The sequence below is a fragment of the Ranitomeya imitator genome, chromosome 6, assembly GCF_032444005.1.
Source record: "Ranitomeya imitator isolate aRanImi1 chromosome 6, aRanImi1.pri, whole genome shotgun sequence".
Taxonomy (NCBI): domain Eukaryota; kingdom Metazoa; phylum Chordata; class Amphibia; order Anura; family Dendrobatidae; genus Ranitomeya; species Ranitomeya imitator.
In genome coordinates this window covers 212,172,500-212,193,699 of record NC_091287.1, presented here as the reverse complement: position 1 = coordinate 212,193,699, position 21,200 = coordinate 212,172,500, and the positions used below count along the sequence as shown (strand labels likewise).

Sequence of the window (21,200 nt, the reverse complement as noted above, 5' to 3'; positions counted from 1 at the left end):
AAGAAGGTGTTTAATATGTTAGCTTTTTCCTCGTCATCTACAACCATTCTTTCCTCACTATTTTTTAAGGGGCCTACATTTTCAGTTTTTATTCTTTTACTATTGATATAGTTGAAGAACAGTTTGGGATTAGTTTTACTCTCCTTAGCAATGTGCTTCTCTGTTTCCTTTTTGGCAGCTTTAATTAGTTTTTTAGATAAAGTATTTTTCTCCCTATAGTTTTTTAGAGCTTCAATGGTGCCATCCTGCTTTAGTAGTGCAAATGCTTTCTTTTTACTGTTAATTGCCTGTCTTACTTCTTTGTTTAGCCACATTGGGTTTTTCCTATTTCTAGTCCTTTTATTCCCACAAGGTATAAACCGCTTACACTGCCTATTTAGGATGTTCTTAAACATTTCCCATTTATTATCTGTATTCTTATTTTTGAGGATATTGTCCCAGTCTACCAGATTAAGGGCATCTCTAAGCTGGTCAAACTTTGCCTTCCTAAAGTTCAGTGTTTTTGTGACTCCCTGACAAGTCCCCCTAGTGAAAGACAGGTGAAACTGTACAATATTGTGGTCGCTATTTCCTAGATGCCCAACCACCTGCAGATTTGTTATTCTGTCAGGTCTATTAGATAGTATTAGGTCTAAAAGTGCTGCTCCTCTGGTTGGATTCTGCACCAATTGTGAAAGATAATTTTTCTTGGTTATTAGCAGAAACCTGTTGCCTTTATGGGTTTCACAGGTTTCTGTTTCCCAGTTAATATCCGGGTAGTTAAAGTCCCCCATAACCAGGACCTCATTATGGGTTGCAGCTTCATCTATCTGCTTTAGAAGTAGACTTTCCATGCTTTCTGTTATATTTGGGGGTTTGTAACAGACCCCAATGAGAATTTTGTTACCATTTTTCCCTCCATGAATTTCAACCCATATGGACTCGACATCTTCATTCCCTTCGCTAATATCCTCCCTTAAAGTGGACTTTAGACAAGACTTTACATAGAGACAAACCCCTCCTCCTCTCTGATTTTTACGATCCTTTCTAAACAGACTGTAACCCTGTAAGTTAACTGCCCAGTCATAGCTTTCATCTAACCATGTCTCGGTTATTCCCACTATGTCAAAGTTACCTGTAGATATTTCTGCTTCTAGTTCTTCCATCTTGTTTGTCAGGCTTCTGGCGTTTGCGAGCATGCAGTTTAGAGGATTTTGTTTTGTTCCAATCTCCTCACTGTGGATTGTTTTAGAAATGTTCTTACCTCCCTTCTGAGTATGTTTTCCTGGGTCGTCTTTGTACGAGTCTAATGTTTTTCTTCCCGTCCCCTCTTCTTCTAGTTTAACGCCCTCCTGATGAGTGTAGCGAGTCTTCTGGCGAATGTGTGTTTCCCAGGTTTGTTGAGGTGTAGTCCGTCTCTGGCGAGGAGTCCATCATACCAGTAATTCACACCGTGGTCCAGGAATCCAAATCCTTGTTGTCTGCACCATCGTCTTAGCCAGTTGTTTGCATCAAGGATCCTGTTCCATCTCCTGGTGCCATGCCCGTCTACTGGAAGGATAGAAGAAAAAACTACCTGTGCATCCAGTTCCTTTACTTTCTTCCCCAACTCTTCAAAGTCCTTGCAGATTGTCGGTCTTTTTTCTGATGAAAGCAAATTTTGCATGTCATTCGGAAATCAAGGTGCCAGAGTCTGGAGGAAGACTGGGGAGAAGGAAATGCCAAAATGCCTGAAGTCCAGTGTCAAGTACCCACAGTCAGTGATGGTGTGGGGTGCCATGTCAGCTGCTGGTGTTGGTCCACTGTGTTTCATCAAGGGCAGGGTCAATGCAGCTAGCTATCAGGAGATTTTGGAGCACTTCATGCTTCCATCGGCTGAAATGCTTTATGGAGATGAAGATTTCATTTTTCAGCACGACCTGGCACCTGCTCACAGTGCCAAAACCACTGGTAAATGGTTTACTGACCATGGTATTACTGTGCTCAATTGGCCTGCCATCTCTCCTGACCTGAACCCCATAGAGAATCTGTGGGATATTGTGAAGAGAAAGTTGAGAGACGCAAGACCCAACACTCTGGATGAGCTTAAGGCCGCTATTGAAGCATCCTGGGCCTCCATAACATCTCAGCAGTGTCACAGGCTGATTGCCTCCATGCCACGCCGCATTGAAGCAGTCATTTCTGCCAAAGGATTCCCGACCAAGTATTGAGTGCATAACTGAACATTATTATTTGATGGTTTTTTTGTTTGTTATTAAAAAACACTTTTATTTGATTGGATGGGTGAAATATGCTAATTTATTGAGACAGGTTTTTTGGGTTATCAGGAGTTGTATGCCAAAATCATCAGTATTAAAACAATAAAAGACCTGACAAATTTCAGTTGGTGGATAATGAATCTATAATATATGAAAGTTTAATTGTAATCATTACATTATGGTAAATAATGAAATTTAACACTATATGCTAATTTTTTGAGAAGGACCTGTATGTGCAGAACAGGTCATCAATGTTTGATCACCCAGGGTCCAACACCCCTGCTGATCCCTTGTAGTTAGGGTCTGTAGCGGAGGACGCTGGCCGGAAGTACTCACTTGTCGAGCTGCTCAGTCTACATGTACTCCAATTGAGTTGAATAGGAGACGGATGTGTAGCACCGTGCGGCAGCCAACACAAGTAGACTTAGCAAGTGAGTGCTTCCAGCCGGCATCTGCAGCCGCCACAGACGCTGATAGCAAACAATGGATTGTTAAGGGGGTGCTGGACCCCAGAAAATCAGACATTGATGACCTATCCTAGAGATAGGTTGTCAATGTACAAGTAGTGGACAACCTCTTAAAGGAATCAGACCATTCTAATCCCAACTATTTAACCTCATTAGATTCTAATGGTGTTAGGAGCAATTTCGTCCATTTGCCTCTTCATTCCGAGGATCAGTGTGGATTGCAAGGATCAGAAAGTGATGGCGCAACATAGCAATATGACTTCAACTCACAAGGAGAATACTTCTGTTAACTAATATACAAGTATTTAGAACGGCACCTGTTTTAGTTGATAAAGAATTTTGGAATGATCTCCTTCTGTTATCTGATCCAGCATGTCATTTACCATTTTCTTTGCAGAGCCCCCACAGTCTTTAACAAACTCTTGAAGGCTAAAATTAAAAAGGGAATAAAATATAAATATATTACAGGAGAGGATATGCAGAACGCATCTGAAAAGCATGTCATGATTAGTGGTAAATTACACAAATGGATCTAAAAAAAAAAACCTAGAGACTACAAAAGGCTAAAAACCTGATACATTCTAACATCAACTTAAAAAAAGAAAATCAGTTTAATCATTATATGGTAGATTTCAAAGTTTCCTTAAAAAGACATATCCCATTGTTCTGCCTGGGAAACAAATAAAAAAGCAGCTTATTTCATACTTGAAGCCCCTGCTGTTCTTTTTGTGCCCTCTCAGAATACCCCCTAATGTTCTGAAAGCAGGTAAACAAAGCTTCAGGCTACTTTCACACTTGCGTCGTGCACTGCACGTCGCTATGCGACGTTGCGGCGCACCGACGCAAGCAGCGAAAGCGCCGCACATCGTGGGCAGCGGATGCATTTTTCCAGCGCATCCGCTGCCCCATTGTGAGGTGCGGGGAGGTGGGGGCGGAGTTCCGGCTGCGCATGCGCGGTCGGAAAAAGCGGACCGTCGGCAGCAAAAAACGTTACATGTAACGTTTTTTGCTCCCGGCGGTCCGCCACAACACGGTGCAACCGTCGCCCGACGGTTGCGACGTGTGTCAATGCGTCGCTAATGTTACTCTATGGGGCAAAAACGAATCCTGCAGACAACTTTGCAGGATGCGTTTTTTCCCCTAAACGATGCATTGCGACGTATTGAAAAAAGCGCTAGTGTGAAAGTAGCCTCAGGTACAACGAATCTTACCGGTTGACCTGCGCAATAGCAGAAATCACTTAGGCCCCTTCAACACTGCATTCTTCCCCACATTCAGTGGTCTCATGAAGGCTTAAGTCCACATTCCCCGTAAAACGGTGATTTCCGTAGTTCCGAGCCAGTTAGGATGACCGGACCGGGGCGGTAGATTTCCTGCTTGTGTTTCTCACTCAGGCGGCCCGGGCACAGGTGTGCCCAGTGCGATTGGCAGTACTCTGTTCCCAGAGTAACCTGCACGTGTCACAGAATAATAAAGAGGGCATATCCGTTCTCCTGGACGTCTGTATCTGTTTGTTCAAGTCACGTATTGCTGCTTTAAATGCATACAATTGTATAGAGAAGTGTTTTTTTTTCCTTTTTCCTTCCCTTTCTGCTGTAGCAAAGATATATCCATTGTAAATCACACTTGTCACATCTGTTTTTTGCAAAGTTTCCTGTTTCTGCATTCTGAATAGTGCTACAGTGTAGCGATTTTTCAAGAAGTGAAAGTAAATGGTATCTATCATTTTTGCTGTAACATACCGTATATACTCGAGTATAAGCCGAGATTTTCAGCCCAAATTTTTGGGCTGAAAGTGCCCCTCTCGGCTTATACTCGAGTCACGGTAGCGGTGGGGTCGGCGGGTGAGGGGGAGAGGGCGCCGAGGTATACTTACCTAGTCCCAGCGATCCTGACGCTCCCCCTGCCGTCCCACGGTCTTCGGTGCTGCAGCTCTTCCTGTCAGCGGTCACGTAGGACCGCTCATTAGAGAAATGAATAGGCGGCTCCACCTCCCATAGGGGTGGAGCCGCCTATTCATTTCTCTAATCAGCGGTGCTGGTGACCGCTGATAGAGGAAGAGGCTGCAGCACAGAAGACTGTGGGACGGCAGAAGGGGCCGGACGTCAGGACCAGGTAAGTATGTCATATTTACCTGTCCCCGTTCCAGCCGCCGGGCGCCGCTCCATCTTCCCGGCGTCTCCGCACTCTGACTGTTCAGGTCAGAGGGCACGATGACGCATATAGTGTGTGCGGCGCCCTCTGCCTGATCAGGCAGAGCGGAGAGACGCCGGGACTTGTCGCCGGAACGAGACGCTGGGAGCTGCAATCAAGAGAGGCGAGTATGGCTTTTTTTTTTTTATTGCAGCAGCGGCACAGATTTATGTGGAGCATCTATAGGGAAATATGAACGGTGCAGAGCACTGTATGGGGCACAGCTATGGGACAAAAATGAACGGTGCAGAGCAATATATGGGGCACAGATATGGGGCAATATGAACGGTGCAGAGTATATAGGGCACAGATATGGGGCAATATGAACGGTGCAGAGCATATAGGGCACAGATATGGGGCAATATGAACCGTGCAGAGCATATATGGCACAGATATGGGGCAATATGAACGGTGCAGAGCATATAGGGCACAGATATGGGGCAATATGAACGGTACAGAGCATATAGGGCACAGATATGGGGAAATATGAACGGTGCAGAGCACTATATGGGGCACAGATATGGGGCAATATGAACGGTGCAGAGCACTATATGGGGCACAGATATGGGGCAATATGAACGGTGCAGAGCATATAGGGCACAGATATGGGGCAATATGAACGGTGCAGAGCACTATATGGGGCACAGATATGGGGCAATATGAACGGTGCAGTGCATATAGGGCACAGATATAGGGCAATATGAACGGTGCAGAGCACTATATGGGGCACAGAAATGGGGCAATATGAACGGTGCAGAGCATATAGGGCACAGATATGGGGCAATATGAACGGTGCAGAGCACTATATGGCAGAGCTATGGGGAAATAATGATCTATTTTTATTTTTGAAATTCACCGGTAAATGCTGCATTTCCACCCTAGGCTTATACTCGAGTCAATAAGTTTTCCCAGTTTTTTGTGGCAAAATTAGGGGGGTCGGCTTATACTCGAGTATATACGGGTACTTGTTTTCAGATACATGATTTTAGTGACATTGGATACAGCAGCATAAGAAAGGGGAAGTGTGTGTGTCTGACTGCGTTTGAGCAGAGGAAAAAAAAGCCGTTTTAACTTTCTTATTCTTTGAAGTTTATCCTTCTGTCTTTTTACTTTTTAAAGTTTTTTCTTTCTGTATCAAAGTCTTAAAGGGAACCTGTCACCCCGTTTTTTTCAGTACGAGATAAAAATACTGTTAAATAGGGCCTGAGCTGTGCGTTACTATAGTGTATTTTGTGTACCCCGATTCCCCACCTATGCTGCCGAAATAACTTACCAAAGTCGCCGTTTTCGCCTGTCAATCAGGCTGTTCAGGTCATATGGGCGTGGCGACATCGCTGTTTCTTCCCCCAGATCTTGCATATCTTTCCGTTGGTTGCGTAGTGGTTTGCGCTTGCTCATCTTCTGAATCCACTGGGCAGGAGAAGAAAAAACGCGCGATCTGCGCTATTTCCCTGGTGATCTGTGGGGGCGGCCATCTTCCTGAGGCCGCGCGTGCGCATATGGAGTCCTCTGCTGCCCGGGGCTTCAGGAAAATGGCCGCGGGTGCGCAGATGGAGATCGCGGCGGCCATTTTCCTGAAGCAGAGTTCGCATCTCGGCTTCAGGAAAATGGCCGCCGCGATCTCCATCTGCGCATGCGCGGCATCCCGCGGCCATTTTCCTGAAGCCCCGGGCAGCAGAGGACTCCATATGCGCACGCGCGGCCTCAGGAAGATGGCCGCCCCCACAGATCACCAGGGAAATAGCGCAGATCGCGCGTTTTTTCTTCTCCTGCCCAGTGGATTCAGAAGATGAGCAAGCGCAAACCACTACGCAACCAACGGAAAGATATGCAAGATCTGGGGGAAGAAACAGCGATGTCGCCACGCCCATATGACCTGAACAGCCTGATTGACAGGCGAAAACGGCGACTTTGGTAAGTTATTTCGGCAGCATAGGTGGGGAATCAGGGTACACAAAATACACTATAGTAACGCACAGCTCAGGCCCTATTTAACAGTATTTTTATCTCGTACTGGAAAAACGGGGTGACAGGTTCCCTTTAAGTTTTTGGTTGTGTGCCAAGTTTTTGATGGTTTTCTTTTCCTTTTTTAAAATATCAACTTCTTGAACCAACTTTTTGAAGGATTTCTTTTTGTTTGTTTTTTTGTGGTTTTATATACCAATTTTTTGAAGTTTTTTGTTGTTGTGTTTTTTTCCTTTTTGTTTGTTTTTCATTTTTATTTTTGCCATGGGGTTTAACCCCTTAGTGACAGAGCCAATTTGGTACTTAATGACCGAGCCAATTTTTGCAATTCTGACCACTGTCACTTTATGAGGTTATAACTCTGGAACGCTTCAACGGATCCCGCTGATTCTGAGATTGTTTTTTCGTGACATATTGTACTTCATGTTAGTGGTAACATTTCTTCGATATTACTTGCGATTATTTATGAAAAAAACGGAAATATGGCGAAAATTTTTAAAATTTTGTAATTTTCAAACTTTGTATTTTTATGCCCTTAAATCAGAGAGATATGTCACGAAAAATAGTTAATAAATAACATTTCCCACATGTCTACTTTACATCAGCACAATTTTGGAAACAACATTTTTTTTTGTTAGGGAGTTATAAGGGTTAAAAGTTGACCAGCAATTTCTCATTTTTACAACACCATTTTTTTTTTAGGGACCACATCACATTTGAAGTCATTTTGAGGGGTCTATATGATAGAAAATAATGAAGTGTGACACCATTCTAAAAACTACACCCCTCAAGGTTCTCAAAACCACATTCAAGAAGTTTATTAACCCTTTACGTGCTTCACAGGAACTGAAACAATGTGGAAGGAAAAAATGAACATTTAACTTTTTTTTGCAAACATCTTAATTCAGAACCATTTTTTTTATTTTCACAAGTGTAAAAACAGAAATGTAACCATAAATTTTGTTATGCAATTTCTCCTGAATACGCCAATACCCCATATGTGGGGGTAAACCACTGTTAGGGCGCACCGCAGAACTTAGAAGTGAAGGAGCGCCGTTTGACTTTTTCAATGCAGAATTGGCTGGAATTGAGATCGGACGCCATGTCACGTTTAGAGAGCCCCTGATGTGCCTAAACAGTGGAAACCCCCCACAAGTGACACCATTTTGGAAACTAGACCCCTTAAGGAACTTATCTAGATGTGTGGCGAGCACTTTGAACCCCCAAGTGCTTCACAGAAGTTTATAACGTAGAGCCGTGAAAATAAAAAAATCGCTTTTGTTTACACAAAAATGATCTTTTTGCCCAAAAATTCTTATTTTCACAAGGGTAACAGGAGAAATTAGACCACAAAAGTTGTTGTGCGATTTCTCCTGAATACGTCGATACCCCATATGTAGGGGTAAACCACTGTTTGGGCGCACCGCAGAGCTTGGAAGTGAAGGAGCGCCGTTTTACTTTTTCAATGTAGAATTGGCTGGAATTGAGATTGGACGCCATGTCGCGTTTGGAGAGCCCCTGATGTGCCTAAACAGTGGAAACCCCCCACAAGTGACACCATTTTGGAAACTAGACCCCTTAAGGAACTTATCTAGATGTGTGGCGAGCACTTTGAACCCCCATGTGCTTCACAGAAGTTTATAACGTAGAGCCGTGGAAAAAAAAAAAAAATCGCATTTTTTCTACAAAAATGATTTTTTTGCCCACAAATTTTTATTTTCACAAGGGTAACAGGAGAAATTAGACCACAAAAGTTGTTGTGCAATTTCTCCTGAGTACGCTGATACCCAATATGTGGGGGTAAACCACTGCTAGGGCGCACCGCAGAGCTTGGAAGAGAAGGAGTGCCGTTTTACTTTTTCAATGTAGAATTGGCTGGAATTGAGATCGGACGCCATGTCGCGTTTGGAGAGCCCCTGATGTGCCTAAACAGTAGAAATCCCCCACAAGTGACCCCATTTTGGAAACTAGACCCCCCATGGAACTTATCTAGATGTGTGATGAGAACCTTGAATGCCCAAGTGCTTCACAGAAGTTTATAATGCAGAGCCGTGAAAATAAAAAATATTTTTTTTTTCCACAAAAAAGATATTGTAGCCCCCAAGTTTTTATTTTTACAAGGGTAACAAGAGAAATTGGACCCCAAAAGTTGTTGTCCAATTTGTCTTGAGTATGCTGGTACCCCATATATGGGGGTAAACCACTGTTTGGGCGCACGGCAGAGCTCGGAAGGAAGGAGCGCCGTTTTGGAATGCAGACTTTGATAGAATGGTCTGCGGGTATTATGTTGCATTTGCAGAGCCCCTGATGTACCTAACCAGTAGAAACCCTCCACAAGTGACCCCATTTTGGAAACTAGACCCCCCAAGGAACTTATCTAGATGTGTGGTGAGAACTTTGAATGCCCAAGTGCTTCACAGAAGTTTAGAATGCAGAGTCGTGAAAATAAAAAATATTTTTTTTTTCACAAAAAATATTTTGTAGCCCCCAAGTTTTTATTTTCACAAGGGTAACAGGAGAAATTGGACTGCAATAGTTGTTGTCCAATTTATCCCGAGTACGCTGATGTGCCATATGTGGGGGTAAACCACTGTTTGGGCGCACGGCAGAGCTCGGAAGGGAAGGAGCGCCTTTTTGGAATGCAGACTTTGATAGAATGGTCTGTGGGCATTATGTTGCGATTGCAGAGCCCCTGATATACCTAAACTGTAGTAACCCCCCACAAGTGACCCCATTTTGGAAACTAGACCCCCCAAGGAACTTATCTAGATGTGTGGTGAGAACTTTGAATGCCCAAGTGCTTCACAGAAGTTTAGAATGCAGAGTCGTGAAAATAAAAAATATTTTTTTTTTTCACAAAAAAGATTTTGTAGCCCCCAAGTTTTTATTTTCACAAGGGTAACAAGAGAAATTGGACCCCAGAAGTTGTTGTCCAATTTATCCCGAGTACGCTGATGCCCCATATGTGGGGGTAACCCACTGTTTGGGCGCACGGCAGAGCTCAGAAGGGAGGGAGCACCATTTGACTTTTTGAGCGCAAAATTGGCTGTCGTGTTTGGAGACCCCCTGATGTACCTAAACAGTGGAAACCCCCCAATTCTAGGTCCAACCCCTAACCCTAATCCCAACCTGATCCATAATCCTAATCACTAACCCTAACCATAATCACAACCCTTACCCCAAAACAACCCTAATGTCAACCCTAACCATAACCCTAATCAAAACCCTAAATCCAACACACCCCTAATCCTAATCTCAACCCTAACCCTAATCCCAATACACCCCTAATCACAACCCTAACCTTAACCCTAATCCCAAACCTAACCCTAATCCCAAGCGTAACCCTAATGCCAACCCTAACCCTAATACCAACCCTAATCCAAACCCTAAACCTAATCCCAGCTCTAACCCTAACTTTAGCCCCAACCCTAGCCCTAACTTTAGCCCCAACCCTAACCCTAGCCCTAAGGCTACTTTCACACTTGCGTTGTTTGGCATTCCGTCGCAATCCGTCGTTTTGGACAAGAAACGGATCCTGCAAATGTGCCCGCAGGATGCGTTTTTTGCCCATAGTATTGCCGACGGATCGTGACGGATGGCCACACGTCGCGTCCGTCGTGCACTGGATCAGTTGTGTTTTGGCGGAGCGTCGGCACAAAAAAACGTTCAATGAAACGTTTTTTTGTACGTCGCATCCGCCATTTCTGACCGCGCATGTGTGGCCGTAACTCCGCCCCCTCCTCCCCAGGACATAGATTGGGCAGCGGATGCGTTGAAAAACTACAGCTGCTGCCCACGTTGTGCACAATTTTCACAACGTGCGTCGGTATGTCGGGCCGACGCATTGCGACGGCCCCGTACCGACGTAAGTGTGAAAGAAGCCTAACCCTAAATTTAGCCCCAACCCTAACCCTAAATTTAGCCCCAACCCTAACCCTAAATTTAGCCCCAACCCTACCCCTAGCCTAACCCTACCCCTAACCTAACCCTAGCCGTAACCCTACCCCTAACCCTAACCTAACCCTACCCCTAACCTAACCCTAGCCGTAACCCTACCCCTAACCTAACCCTAGCCCTAACCCTACCCCTACCCTAACCCTACCCCTAACCCTACCCCTAACCCTACCCCTAATTTTAGCCCTAACTGCTGTTCTCCTGCCGGCCGGCAGATGGAGACAGATGGCGGGCGCACTGGGCATGCGTCCGCCATGTTCTTCTGCCGGCGGCCAGGAGGAGCAGCAAGAGGATCCAGGGACCTAGGTGAGTATGCTAGGGTCCCCGAATCCCCCTATTTCTCTGTCCTCTGATGTGCGATCACATCAGAGGACAGGGAATTACACTTTACTTTTTTTTTTTTTTTTGCGGTCGCCGGTAAACAGTTAATTATTGGCGATCGCAAAACAGGGGTCGCTAAAACCGACCCCCGATCATGCTCTTTGGGGTCTCGGCTACCCCAGGCAGCCGAGACCCCAAAGATTCTCCCGGTGCCGGCCGGCGGGCGCACTGCGCATGCGCCCGCCATTTTGAAGATGGCGGCGCCCACCGGGAGACACGAGGAGCATCGGGGGAGCTAGGTGAGTATTGGGGGGCCACCTGGGACCCCTTTTCTCTGTCCTCCGATGTGCGATCACATCGGAGGACAGAGAAATTAAAAAGAGATCGCTTTTTTTTTTTTTTGCGATCGCCGGTAAACGGTTAATTACCGGCGATCGCAAATGCGGGGAGGGTTAAAAACCCCCCGAATCATGTTCTCTGGGGTCTCGGCTACCCTCGGCAGCCGAGACCCCGGAGAAAATCGGCCTGTGGGGGGCGCTATACACTTTTTCCACAGCGCCGTTAATTAACGGCGCTGTGGTTTAAGTACCCTTAGCGGCCGCCGTTAAAAGGCGTATCGGCGGTCGCTAAGGGGTTAAGCTGACCAAGCAACAGGAGGGTCTTTTACTTCCTGATGAGAAAACGCCCCCCCAGATAGTGGCAGAACATGAAGGTGTTAAGTATGTGAAGAATTTTGGAAGGTATAAAGTATGTGAAATCCATAAGAATGGCAGAATTCAAGCTGCGGAATGGCATGACGTAGAAAGGAAAATAAGGGAAGTTAGCTGATGTTAAATTGCTGAATACTAATGCATGGTATACAGTAGCAGCAGAGCTTACATCGCTTAGGTGGTACAGAAAGATATGTGAGCAAACCAGGAAGTGATTTTTTATGTGTATAAGACGGGAGATATTAGACATGTGCAGTCTGCTCTCAACAGAATCCATGGTATAGGGAGTTTTTCTCCCTTTTTCTCTGTCACTCTTTGTCTCCTTCTCTCTCCTTTCCTCTCCTCTTTCTCCACTTTTCTCTCTTTCTCTCGATCTCTCTCTCTTTTCTATACCTCTACTCCTCCTTCTCCACACCTCTTTTCTTTTTCACTCACCCTCTCTCCTTCTTCTTCACTCCCCCACCACACTTCTCCTCCTGCTTTTCCCTCTCCACACCCATCTCCACACCTCTTCTCCTCCTCTTCTCTCTCCTCCACACCTCCCATCTTCTCCTCACTTCTCACCTCCTCCTCCTATACACCTTTCATCAACCCCTCCTTCATCTCCTCCTTCTTCTCTGCCCCATATATCTCCTCCTGTTTCAGACTCTTCTTCTGTGTTGCTGGCTGGGCCAACGCCCAATTCAAACAATGTGGTGCTTACAGCACAAGGCACCCCTTCTATATCCCTGGCACAGTCCAGCCATTGCCAGTTATGATATCGGGGGAAGGTGAAAATCCCCCTACACACAATGCAGTAGGCAACCCCCAGACACATCAGGCAGCAGACAGGTCAGCCCTGGGTGCAGAGGGGGGAGGACTGACATCATCATCTGCTGATAATGTACAACTTCAGCATTGGTCAGAGCTGCCTACATTCACACCAACATAGAACTATAAGCCTATGCTTCAGCAAGAGGGGGCGTGGGGGGGGGGGGGGGAAGACATCATTACATATAAAGGCAACTTCTAAGTCCAAAATCAGCCAGTGTATGACCCCAGCACACGCTATCACAACTATTCCTCTGATGAGGATGAGGAGGGAACATCATACATGCTGCCTAGTACTAGGAAAAGAAACCCACAGGCACCAAGAATGCAGGGGCAGATAGAGGCACCACTATTACATTATGTGCACTTCACCCCAAGTCAGGTGACCAGCATTCTCAACACTCTTCCAGACCCAGGGATGCATCCCATGCCATTTTACCGAAGAATGCAGTAGAACCAGCGAACATATGCAGCTACCTGGAATGATCTCTGGGCCATAAATGGAAATAAAAGCAGGTGATGCACTCTGGCCAATCATGAAGAAACAATTCAAACTTCCAGCAGAATTAGATGTACACACTTGGGAGTCAGGGCCACAGCTAATTGAACAGCTCAGAGAGTGGGCCAAAGGCAGATTGGCAGGACAAGGCCTCAGCTTACATGACATGAGCCAAGACAAGACAGAGTCTGTGGAGAAGTTTCATGGCAGAGTAATACAAGTATTCCAAAACTTGGGCTTCACCATTCATGACCAGATACACAGGCAAATGTTGGCACAAGCCTTTGTGCATCGACTGAGACAGACAATCAGGAAGCCACTGATAGTGGCTAGGCCCGAGTACAGGTCGATAGCAGTGGACTGACCCAGCAAGACGGGTTATGTGCGCCTAGAAGACTGTCTATTGCTGATTGTTGCCAAAACTGCCGCCATCATAGTGCCACAAAGAGCGCGAAGAAGGAAACGGGTGCCGTGCTGCTGAGAACACCGCAAGGGGAGCCAGAAGTGAAGATGCTGCAAAGTGCCGAGCGACACACCGGAAAAACCACTGCAGACTCCGGAGAGGAGACACCGACCTCAATAAGGTTAGCAAAGGGGAGAAGCTGTGTCAAACCAGGGGGAAGAAGTGGAGGCAGATGCAGCCGCAGCCCCTGTAATGCCCCAAGACCTCGGGTTGGATGCAACCGCCGGTCTCATCGCACCCCCGGGCCTCGACACGGACGCACCGGCTGGCCCCATCTTACCACCAGGCCCCACAGCTTTAAACAGCAGGCCGGACCCCACTGCCACTGTAGTACCCATCATGCCGTTGTCCACAGTAGCCAAAAGGGATTGAGTCCCAAACAGGAGTGCAGAAGACGGCCCCTCTCATGGTGACCACTGACCTGGAAGCGCAACCACCCTACAAAGACAGAAGAAGTGTCAAGTGTTACATCTGTGGCAAGTTTGGCGATTTCCGGAACCAGTGCAGAGCACCCATGCAACCCAAGAGTTGGTCCAGAGAAACAGGTCAAGGAGGAAGTACAGAAGGCAGTGAAGTACCCCGTCCATAGGACAGGGGCAAGCAAGCCAGGTCCACAAGACACTACGGTCCTGACATGTAAAACCCCATCTGCAGGACCAATACCTCAAATTACCCTGAAAGTGGATGGCGTTGTCAGATCTTTTCTTCTGCACACAGATGCAGCCAGAAGTGTGATGAGACCTGTGGAACTCCCCGATCCCACCTGCCTATCAGAATCCTCTGTGTCTCGCATGGGCATTGATGGTCAAGTCAGACATTCCCAGCCTATAAGGCCTCTGAGCGTGTGCACTCAGCCAGGACACTCTATCCTGTCCCAGTTTGTGGTGTCAGGGACCTGCCACTCAACCTGCTGGGAGCGGACCTACTGCAGAAGCTGAAGGCAACCACAGTGTTCCAGGAAGATGGGACTGTGAAACTTTCTTCATCCCTGACCCAAGAAGAATCATGCTGGCGGCCCTAAAAGAACCTCAAACAACCGATGGAGGCCTACCAAAGGAGGTACTGGACGTAGTACCAGAAAGTATATGGTCTAAGGGACCCCAGGATGTGGGAAAACTTCAAGTTGCCCCACTGCGGGTATCACTCAAGCCAGGTACCCCGTACCCTCGTAAGGCCCAGCATCCCCTGTCCATCGGCTAGAGTCAAGCTGTCTCTGACCAACTGAAGATCTATCTGGAAATAGGAATCATTGTTCCTTGCACATCGCCTTGCAACACCCCGCTTTTCCCGGTCAAGAAAAAGACTGTAAAAGGAGAGCCAGCCAAGTTCAAAATGGTACATGACCTGAGAGATGAGAATGACGCCACGCTGTTTAAAACACACTCTGCTCTCAAATGTGCCTTCCACAGCAAAAGTGTTCACAGTGACCGACCTGGCTAATGCTTTCTCCAGTGTTCCCCTTCATCCGGAAGACCAGTTCCTGTTTGCCTTAACACACCAGGGAGGACAGCACACATGGACAGTGATGCCACAGCGAACCCAGAACAGCCCTTCACAGTTCACCAAAGCAATGTCCACAGTCATCACCAAATGGGTCACAGAACATGCAGAAGCAACCCTGCTACAATACATGGACGATCTACTCCTTTACACGTGTAAAGCCCATTCTTTGTCTCTCCTACTCTACCTGGCGGAGCAGCACTGCAAGGTCTCAAAGAACAAAGTCCAGTGGTGTCTGAAGCGAGTTACATTCCAGGGACACTGTATTGCTTACCAGACGAAACACCTGACAGATGACCGGAAGACCACAGTGGAGAAGATGGTTCCTCCAACAACTCCAAAGGTGCTACAGGCCTTCCTTGGTCTAGTTTCGTATTGCAGAGCCTGGATCCCTGATGCCTCAGTCCTAATGCAGCCTCTATGATTACGTCAACGTAACCCCTGTGATGCAGTGACCCCTGTAACAGGTAGGGAGCGCTGCATGGTCTCCCCAGTATGCGCACGGAGGCGTATTGGGGCCGTGAGAGTGCGTGGCAATTGTGTGCATGGATGTGATAGTGAGACAGTGTCTGGCATTGTGGTTAATGGGAGGTATTAGTCACAGGGATGGATGCTCCCTGCGATGCAACCCCGAGTATCTTGTTTTTAGAGCGCGTGAGCACTGAAGATGTCATTTAGTGCACCTGGGTCCGGGTTGCGGGTAGCTATGAGAGATGGGAGGGTCTGGCTACACACATACCTCACTCTGAGTGGGGGCGCTCACTATCTTTTTCCCTGCAGGAGTTTGAGGTCCTGCAGTGATGTCATGATCATGTGACCAGTGCATGTGATGTTACCTCACCTGTGGGTGTGGTTACAGGCTACCTAAAGGAGGTGTGTTAGCACATGGTAGTGGGTGTTTGGGAGTCTGCAAGTGTGGACACACTTCCATGTGTCGTGGCTGGACACTGCAGAGGGGCCCTGTGCGGTCTGTGTGTGCAGACCTGGATGGTACAGGTGCAAGGTCCTGAGAGAAACCTCGTTGTTGGGTGTGCTAGCCCTGAAGAGCACATGGTGGGACTTTGCTACTGTTGGCCTGGGTATTGGACGGTCCCAGCCGGGGATGGACGTCCTGAATAGTACCCGGACAGGCCATCTGTATGATCCCGAGTAACCTGGGTGTTGGGAGGTCCTGGGAGGAGGACTGGATCCCTGGACAGCACGAGGTGAGGACAGGGATCTGCAGAACCAGAAACCGGTCCCGTGTGGTACTGCCAGTGGAAAACCTGCAGCACTGACGAGCAGGTAATACCAGACTGTGTGTTTGGCTCCAGAGCGAGCCGGAATATTGGACTCGACCAAGAGTGCATGGTCACCGACCTGATGGAACAGAGTGACGCTGTGAACATTGTTACTTTGATTTGCCGTGATATGAAGATTGTTGTTTTGTGTTTTCTGCCACTTGGGTTTATGGAGTAATAAACCCAGTTGAGTCTTTGAGGAGAAAACGTATTGCTGTGTGTTTTGTCGCTGCCAAGCGAGTATTCCCCAACATGCAAGTAAGTGCAATCTTACACCCCGTTCCTCCTGACAGATGCAGCCTTCAGCTCGTTCAAGAAGTTAAAAGGCTCTGTAGTCTCAGCGCCAGCACTAGGCCTACCTGACTACGAGAAGCCAATCCATCTCTACCTGATGGAAAAAGAAGGCCTTGCTACTGGAGTCCTGACACAGCTTCAGGGGGGAAAGCAGAGACCTTTAGGTTACTTTTCAGCTCGTCTGGATCCAGTTGCAAGGGGAGCCCCCTCCTGCATGAGAGCAGCATCATTCTTGGATATTCATTGGAAACCCTGGCTCCGCATGACATCTCAGCAATCCTCAACCAAACCCAGCCAAAACATCTCTCCACCACCAGGCATCTTCGCCTCCAATGCTCTCTACTCCTGCCCGACAATGTCACCATCTCCAGATGCACAGTCCTCAACCCGTCCACTCTACTTCCACTCCCAAGGGGGGGATACAGATATGGACCCGCAGATCAAAATCTGCATGATACCTTCTGCAGGGATCTGGATTTGCTCCGGACGGATGACCATGATTGCTTCAGTATCATGCAACAGGAAACAGCAGGACTACCCAAAGTGGCAGAAGAGCCACTGACCAACCCAGAGTTGATCCTCTATGTGGAGGCCTCCAGGTTTGCAGATGATGAAGGAAGATTCCACACGGTATGTGCAGTGACCAGCAATCAAGAGATCCTGTGGTCCAGAAGTCTGCCGCCTAGTCTGTCAGCCCAGGAAGCGGAACTGATAGTGCCGACGAAGGCCTGCCAGATTGCAGAAGGCATAACTGCGAACATATATACCGCTTCAAGGTACTCGCATGGCATAGCACACAACTTTGGACCCATCTGGGCTGCAAGGGACTTCATCACAGAAAGCGGAACAACCATGAAGCATCATGGAGCCATCAAGGACCTGCTGGACGCACTCAAACTTCCAAAAATGGTGGCAGTACTAAAAGTCAAAGCACATGGAAAACTGAACACAGAGGCACGGGGCAACAACATGGCGGATATGGCAGCCAAAGAAGCAGCCAAAGGAAGACAATATGGAGAAGTGGGAGAGGTCGTAGAGCCGAACAGCTACTACATGATGACTGAAGACAAGAAACCTGACCAGATGACGTCCTGGGATCTGCTCAAAAAGCTGCATGAGCAAGCCCCAAAAGGACAAGAAGAAATGCTGGATACGGAAGGGAGTAACACATGAAGAAGGAAGGGTAAACGCAATGGACTACAAACCCTGTTTACCCCGAAGTATGTACCCTATGGTGGTCCAGTGGGCACATGGGCCCACACACAGATCAAAGACACAGATGAATGGTGCTTACTGGTTCGCTCCAGGGATTTCCACCCTAACAGCCGAATTCACTAGCAGCTGTCTGACCTGCGGCAAATGCAACACTGGAAGAATGGAGGAAGTTCCCACACATCTTGCCAGACCACTGTACCCCTTCCAGAGGATCCAGATAGACCACATCCAGATGTCGCCAAGTGGGGGATTTGAATATGCCCTTGTGGTCGTGTTCTCAGGATGGCCAGAAGCTTTCCCAGTGAGGAACCAGTCAGCAAAGACTACTGCAAAGAAGCTACTCTCAGAGATGAGATGTGCAGATGGGGGGTCCCAGAAGTGATAGAGAGTGACCAGGGACCCGCATTCACATAAAATCTCACACGGGAGATCTGGTCAGCAGTAGGGTCAGACTTAGGCCTACACACTCCTTACAATCCCCAGAGTAGCGAGAAAGTGTAAAGACTGAATGGGACACTTAAGAACAGGATGTTGAAAGTTGTCCAAGAGACAAACAAACCATGGCATAAGACACTCCCAATCACACTACTAAGGGCTTGTTTCCACTTGCGATAAACACGTCCGTGTCTCGCATGTGGAAACGAAGCTCTGGCGCCGGCACTCCAGAGCGGAGCGTGCGGCCGCATAGCGACACATGTAGCCGCACGCTCCGCTCCACAGTGCCGGCACCAGAGCTTCGTTTCCACATGCGAGACACGGACATGTTCCTCGCAAGTGAAAACAAGCCCTTAGTGTAAGGCACACTCCCAGAGGCCCAGAACAGCTGTCACCATATGAAATTTTGTTTGGGTCTAGTCCCAGGTTAGGGGTATCCTTTCCCTAGCAGCTGACTATGCAATATGACACTTTGTCTGCTTATGTAATTGAACTGACCACGAAACTTGCTAATATCCATTCTCGAGTTTTTTTCTTCATTGCCAGATCCAGATTCAGTGTCCGGTACGCACTCCTTGAAGCCAGGAGATTGGGTGTTGGTAAAAAAAAAAAAAAGTTTGTTAGGAGAACACCACTCGATACCAGATTTGATGGTCCTTTCCAAGTGCCGCTGATGACACCAACCTCTGTGAAGCTGGAGGGAAGACCCACTTGGATCCACTCATCGCATTGCAAGGAAGCTCCCCTATCAGAGGATGACACCCAAGCCAGAATGATGTTGTGGATGCCCTGCCTGACCGAACAGATGACCTACCTGATAAAGAATACCCACCGCTCACTACACATGCTGTTGGCTAAGAGATTGATTGCAACGAACCCCCGTTAGGGACAGAGCTCCTGACTGCCCATTTGCAAAAAGTCTGTATGGAGTGGGGCGTATGCGCTAGGCATGCGTCAGTTCACCAGCAGCAGAAAAGAGTTGCAGCGCTTTGGGACAGGAGGCTAGGATTAGGGCAAGTGATATCTAAGGGGGGCTTGTGATAGAAATATATATTCAGCGGTGGATGCCGCGATGACAGCACCCATATAGGCTGTAACTTTTCTCTCTGGATATCCAATACTATATTGGTAGCAACCTCCGGGCAGGCCATATAGCCACTTGAATCTATACATTGTCCCAGTAAACGTTACTGATGAAGGTCCAGTTGTGGGACCGAAACGTTTTCTGATTTGGGATAATAAATCTTTCGTTTCTTCACACCACAAAGTTGAGTGCCGGGTTTTGTATTATTTGCTGATTACGGTTTGGGAACCTACCCGTGCACCTCATACGGTTGTGCACACGTGTTTCTAACTACTAGAAATATATATATATCATGTAGATCTCACTTGCATGTATACTCCTCTATAATCATATATACTCATATCCACAGCTAATATATACTCAGCTAGTTTATAATCAATTGCTCGATTTGACCACATGAGCTAGGCCAGATGGTTCCTCTGTACTTTCCAGACATCCGAAAAGCGGAATCAGCACCAGATGTATTAAGTGATGATCAGATGACTCAACTTTGTCCTAGATGCAGAGAGCTACATTTTAGTTGGTGTTTTTTATTGTCTGCTTACTCCTTTCTATTTTCTGTGTATTTTAGCTACTTTTAACACGGTCTTAATATTTTACAATAAACATTAATTTTATTTTTTCTTTAGCTCTTTATGTGCATTTTTCTTTATATGTTTTCATTTGACTGGACAACCACTTTAAGGTTTCTCATGCCTCTCCTATGAACAAATAAATCGCACATGGATGACATTCAAGAGCAGTTTAATTTTTTTTTTTTTAATGGACCCATTGACCTCCATTGGTGACATAAATCGGAGAACAGTATCAAATCAGACATATACCTGTGGTTTTGAGTGATCCCTGAAAATCCTAATAGATAAATCCTCTTACCTAAGAGCACATTGGATCCCAGTGTCATCACCATAAGCAGCATACATTAGGTCCATTTCATCAGGCTTGAGATCAGTGAAGAGAGTATTATTTTGTAACGACAGGGCTGTACTGGTGCTGTTAAGAAATGTAACTGCAAAACACAAATACAACACATGAGCACACACTGCTGCTGGGTATGACAGATTAACTAATCTACATGAGCACACACTGTTGCTGGGTATGTCAGATTAACCTACATGAGCACACACTGCCGCTGGATATATCCGATTAACCTACATGAGCACACACTGCTGCTGGATATGTCCGATTAACCTACATGAGTACACACTGCCGCTGGGTATGTCAGATTAGCCTACATGAGCACACACTGCCGCTGGGTATGTCCGATTAACCTACATGAGCGCACACTGCCGCTGGGTATGTCCGATTAACCTACATGAGCACACACTGCCGCTGGGTATGTCCGATTAACCTACATGAGCACACACTGCCGCTGGGTATGTCCGATTAACCTACATTAGCACACACTGCCGCTGGGTACGTCCGATTAACCTACATGAGCACACACTGCCGCTGGGTATGTCCGATTAACCTACATGAGTACACACTGCCGCTGGGTATGTCCGATTAACCTACATTAGCACACACTGCCGCTGGGTACGTCCGATTAACCTACATGAGCACACACTGCCGCTGGGTACGTCCGATTAACCTACATGAGCACACACTGCCGCTGGGTATGTCCGATTAACCTACAGAAAGAGCGAGTGTATTGTTTTCAGTGTGTTCTAGTTATACAGGTGCACTGGGCTCTTGGGTAAATGGCAGAATCTTTTTGTGTGCATCATTCACCCAAGGAAGGATTCACGCAAGCGTATTCAAAATTAGTAGTTTTTT

The 21,200-nt window shown here is 47.0% G+C and overlaps 1 protein-coding gene across 6 annotated transcripts in view; it reads right to left on the bottom strand.

Moving 5' to 3' along the window:
* BRD9 (bromodomain containing 9) overlaps positions 1-21,200 on the bottom strand; it is a 243,300-nt gene that overhangs the window by 71,937 nt on the left and 150,163 nt on the right. For all 6 annotated transcript variants that reach the window (XM_069730459.1, XM_069730455.1, XM_069730457.1 and 3 more), the window contains exons 12-13: positions 20,301-20,433; positions 3,022-3,133 (exon numbers count right to left, since the gene is read on the bottom strand). In XM_069730459.1, coding sequence (XP_069586560.1) covers positions 3,022-3,133; positions 20,301-20,433 — 245 coding nt within the window. The remainder of the gene's footprint in view (positions 1-3,021; positions 3,134-20,300; positions 20,434-21,200) is intronic.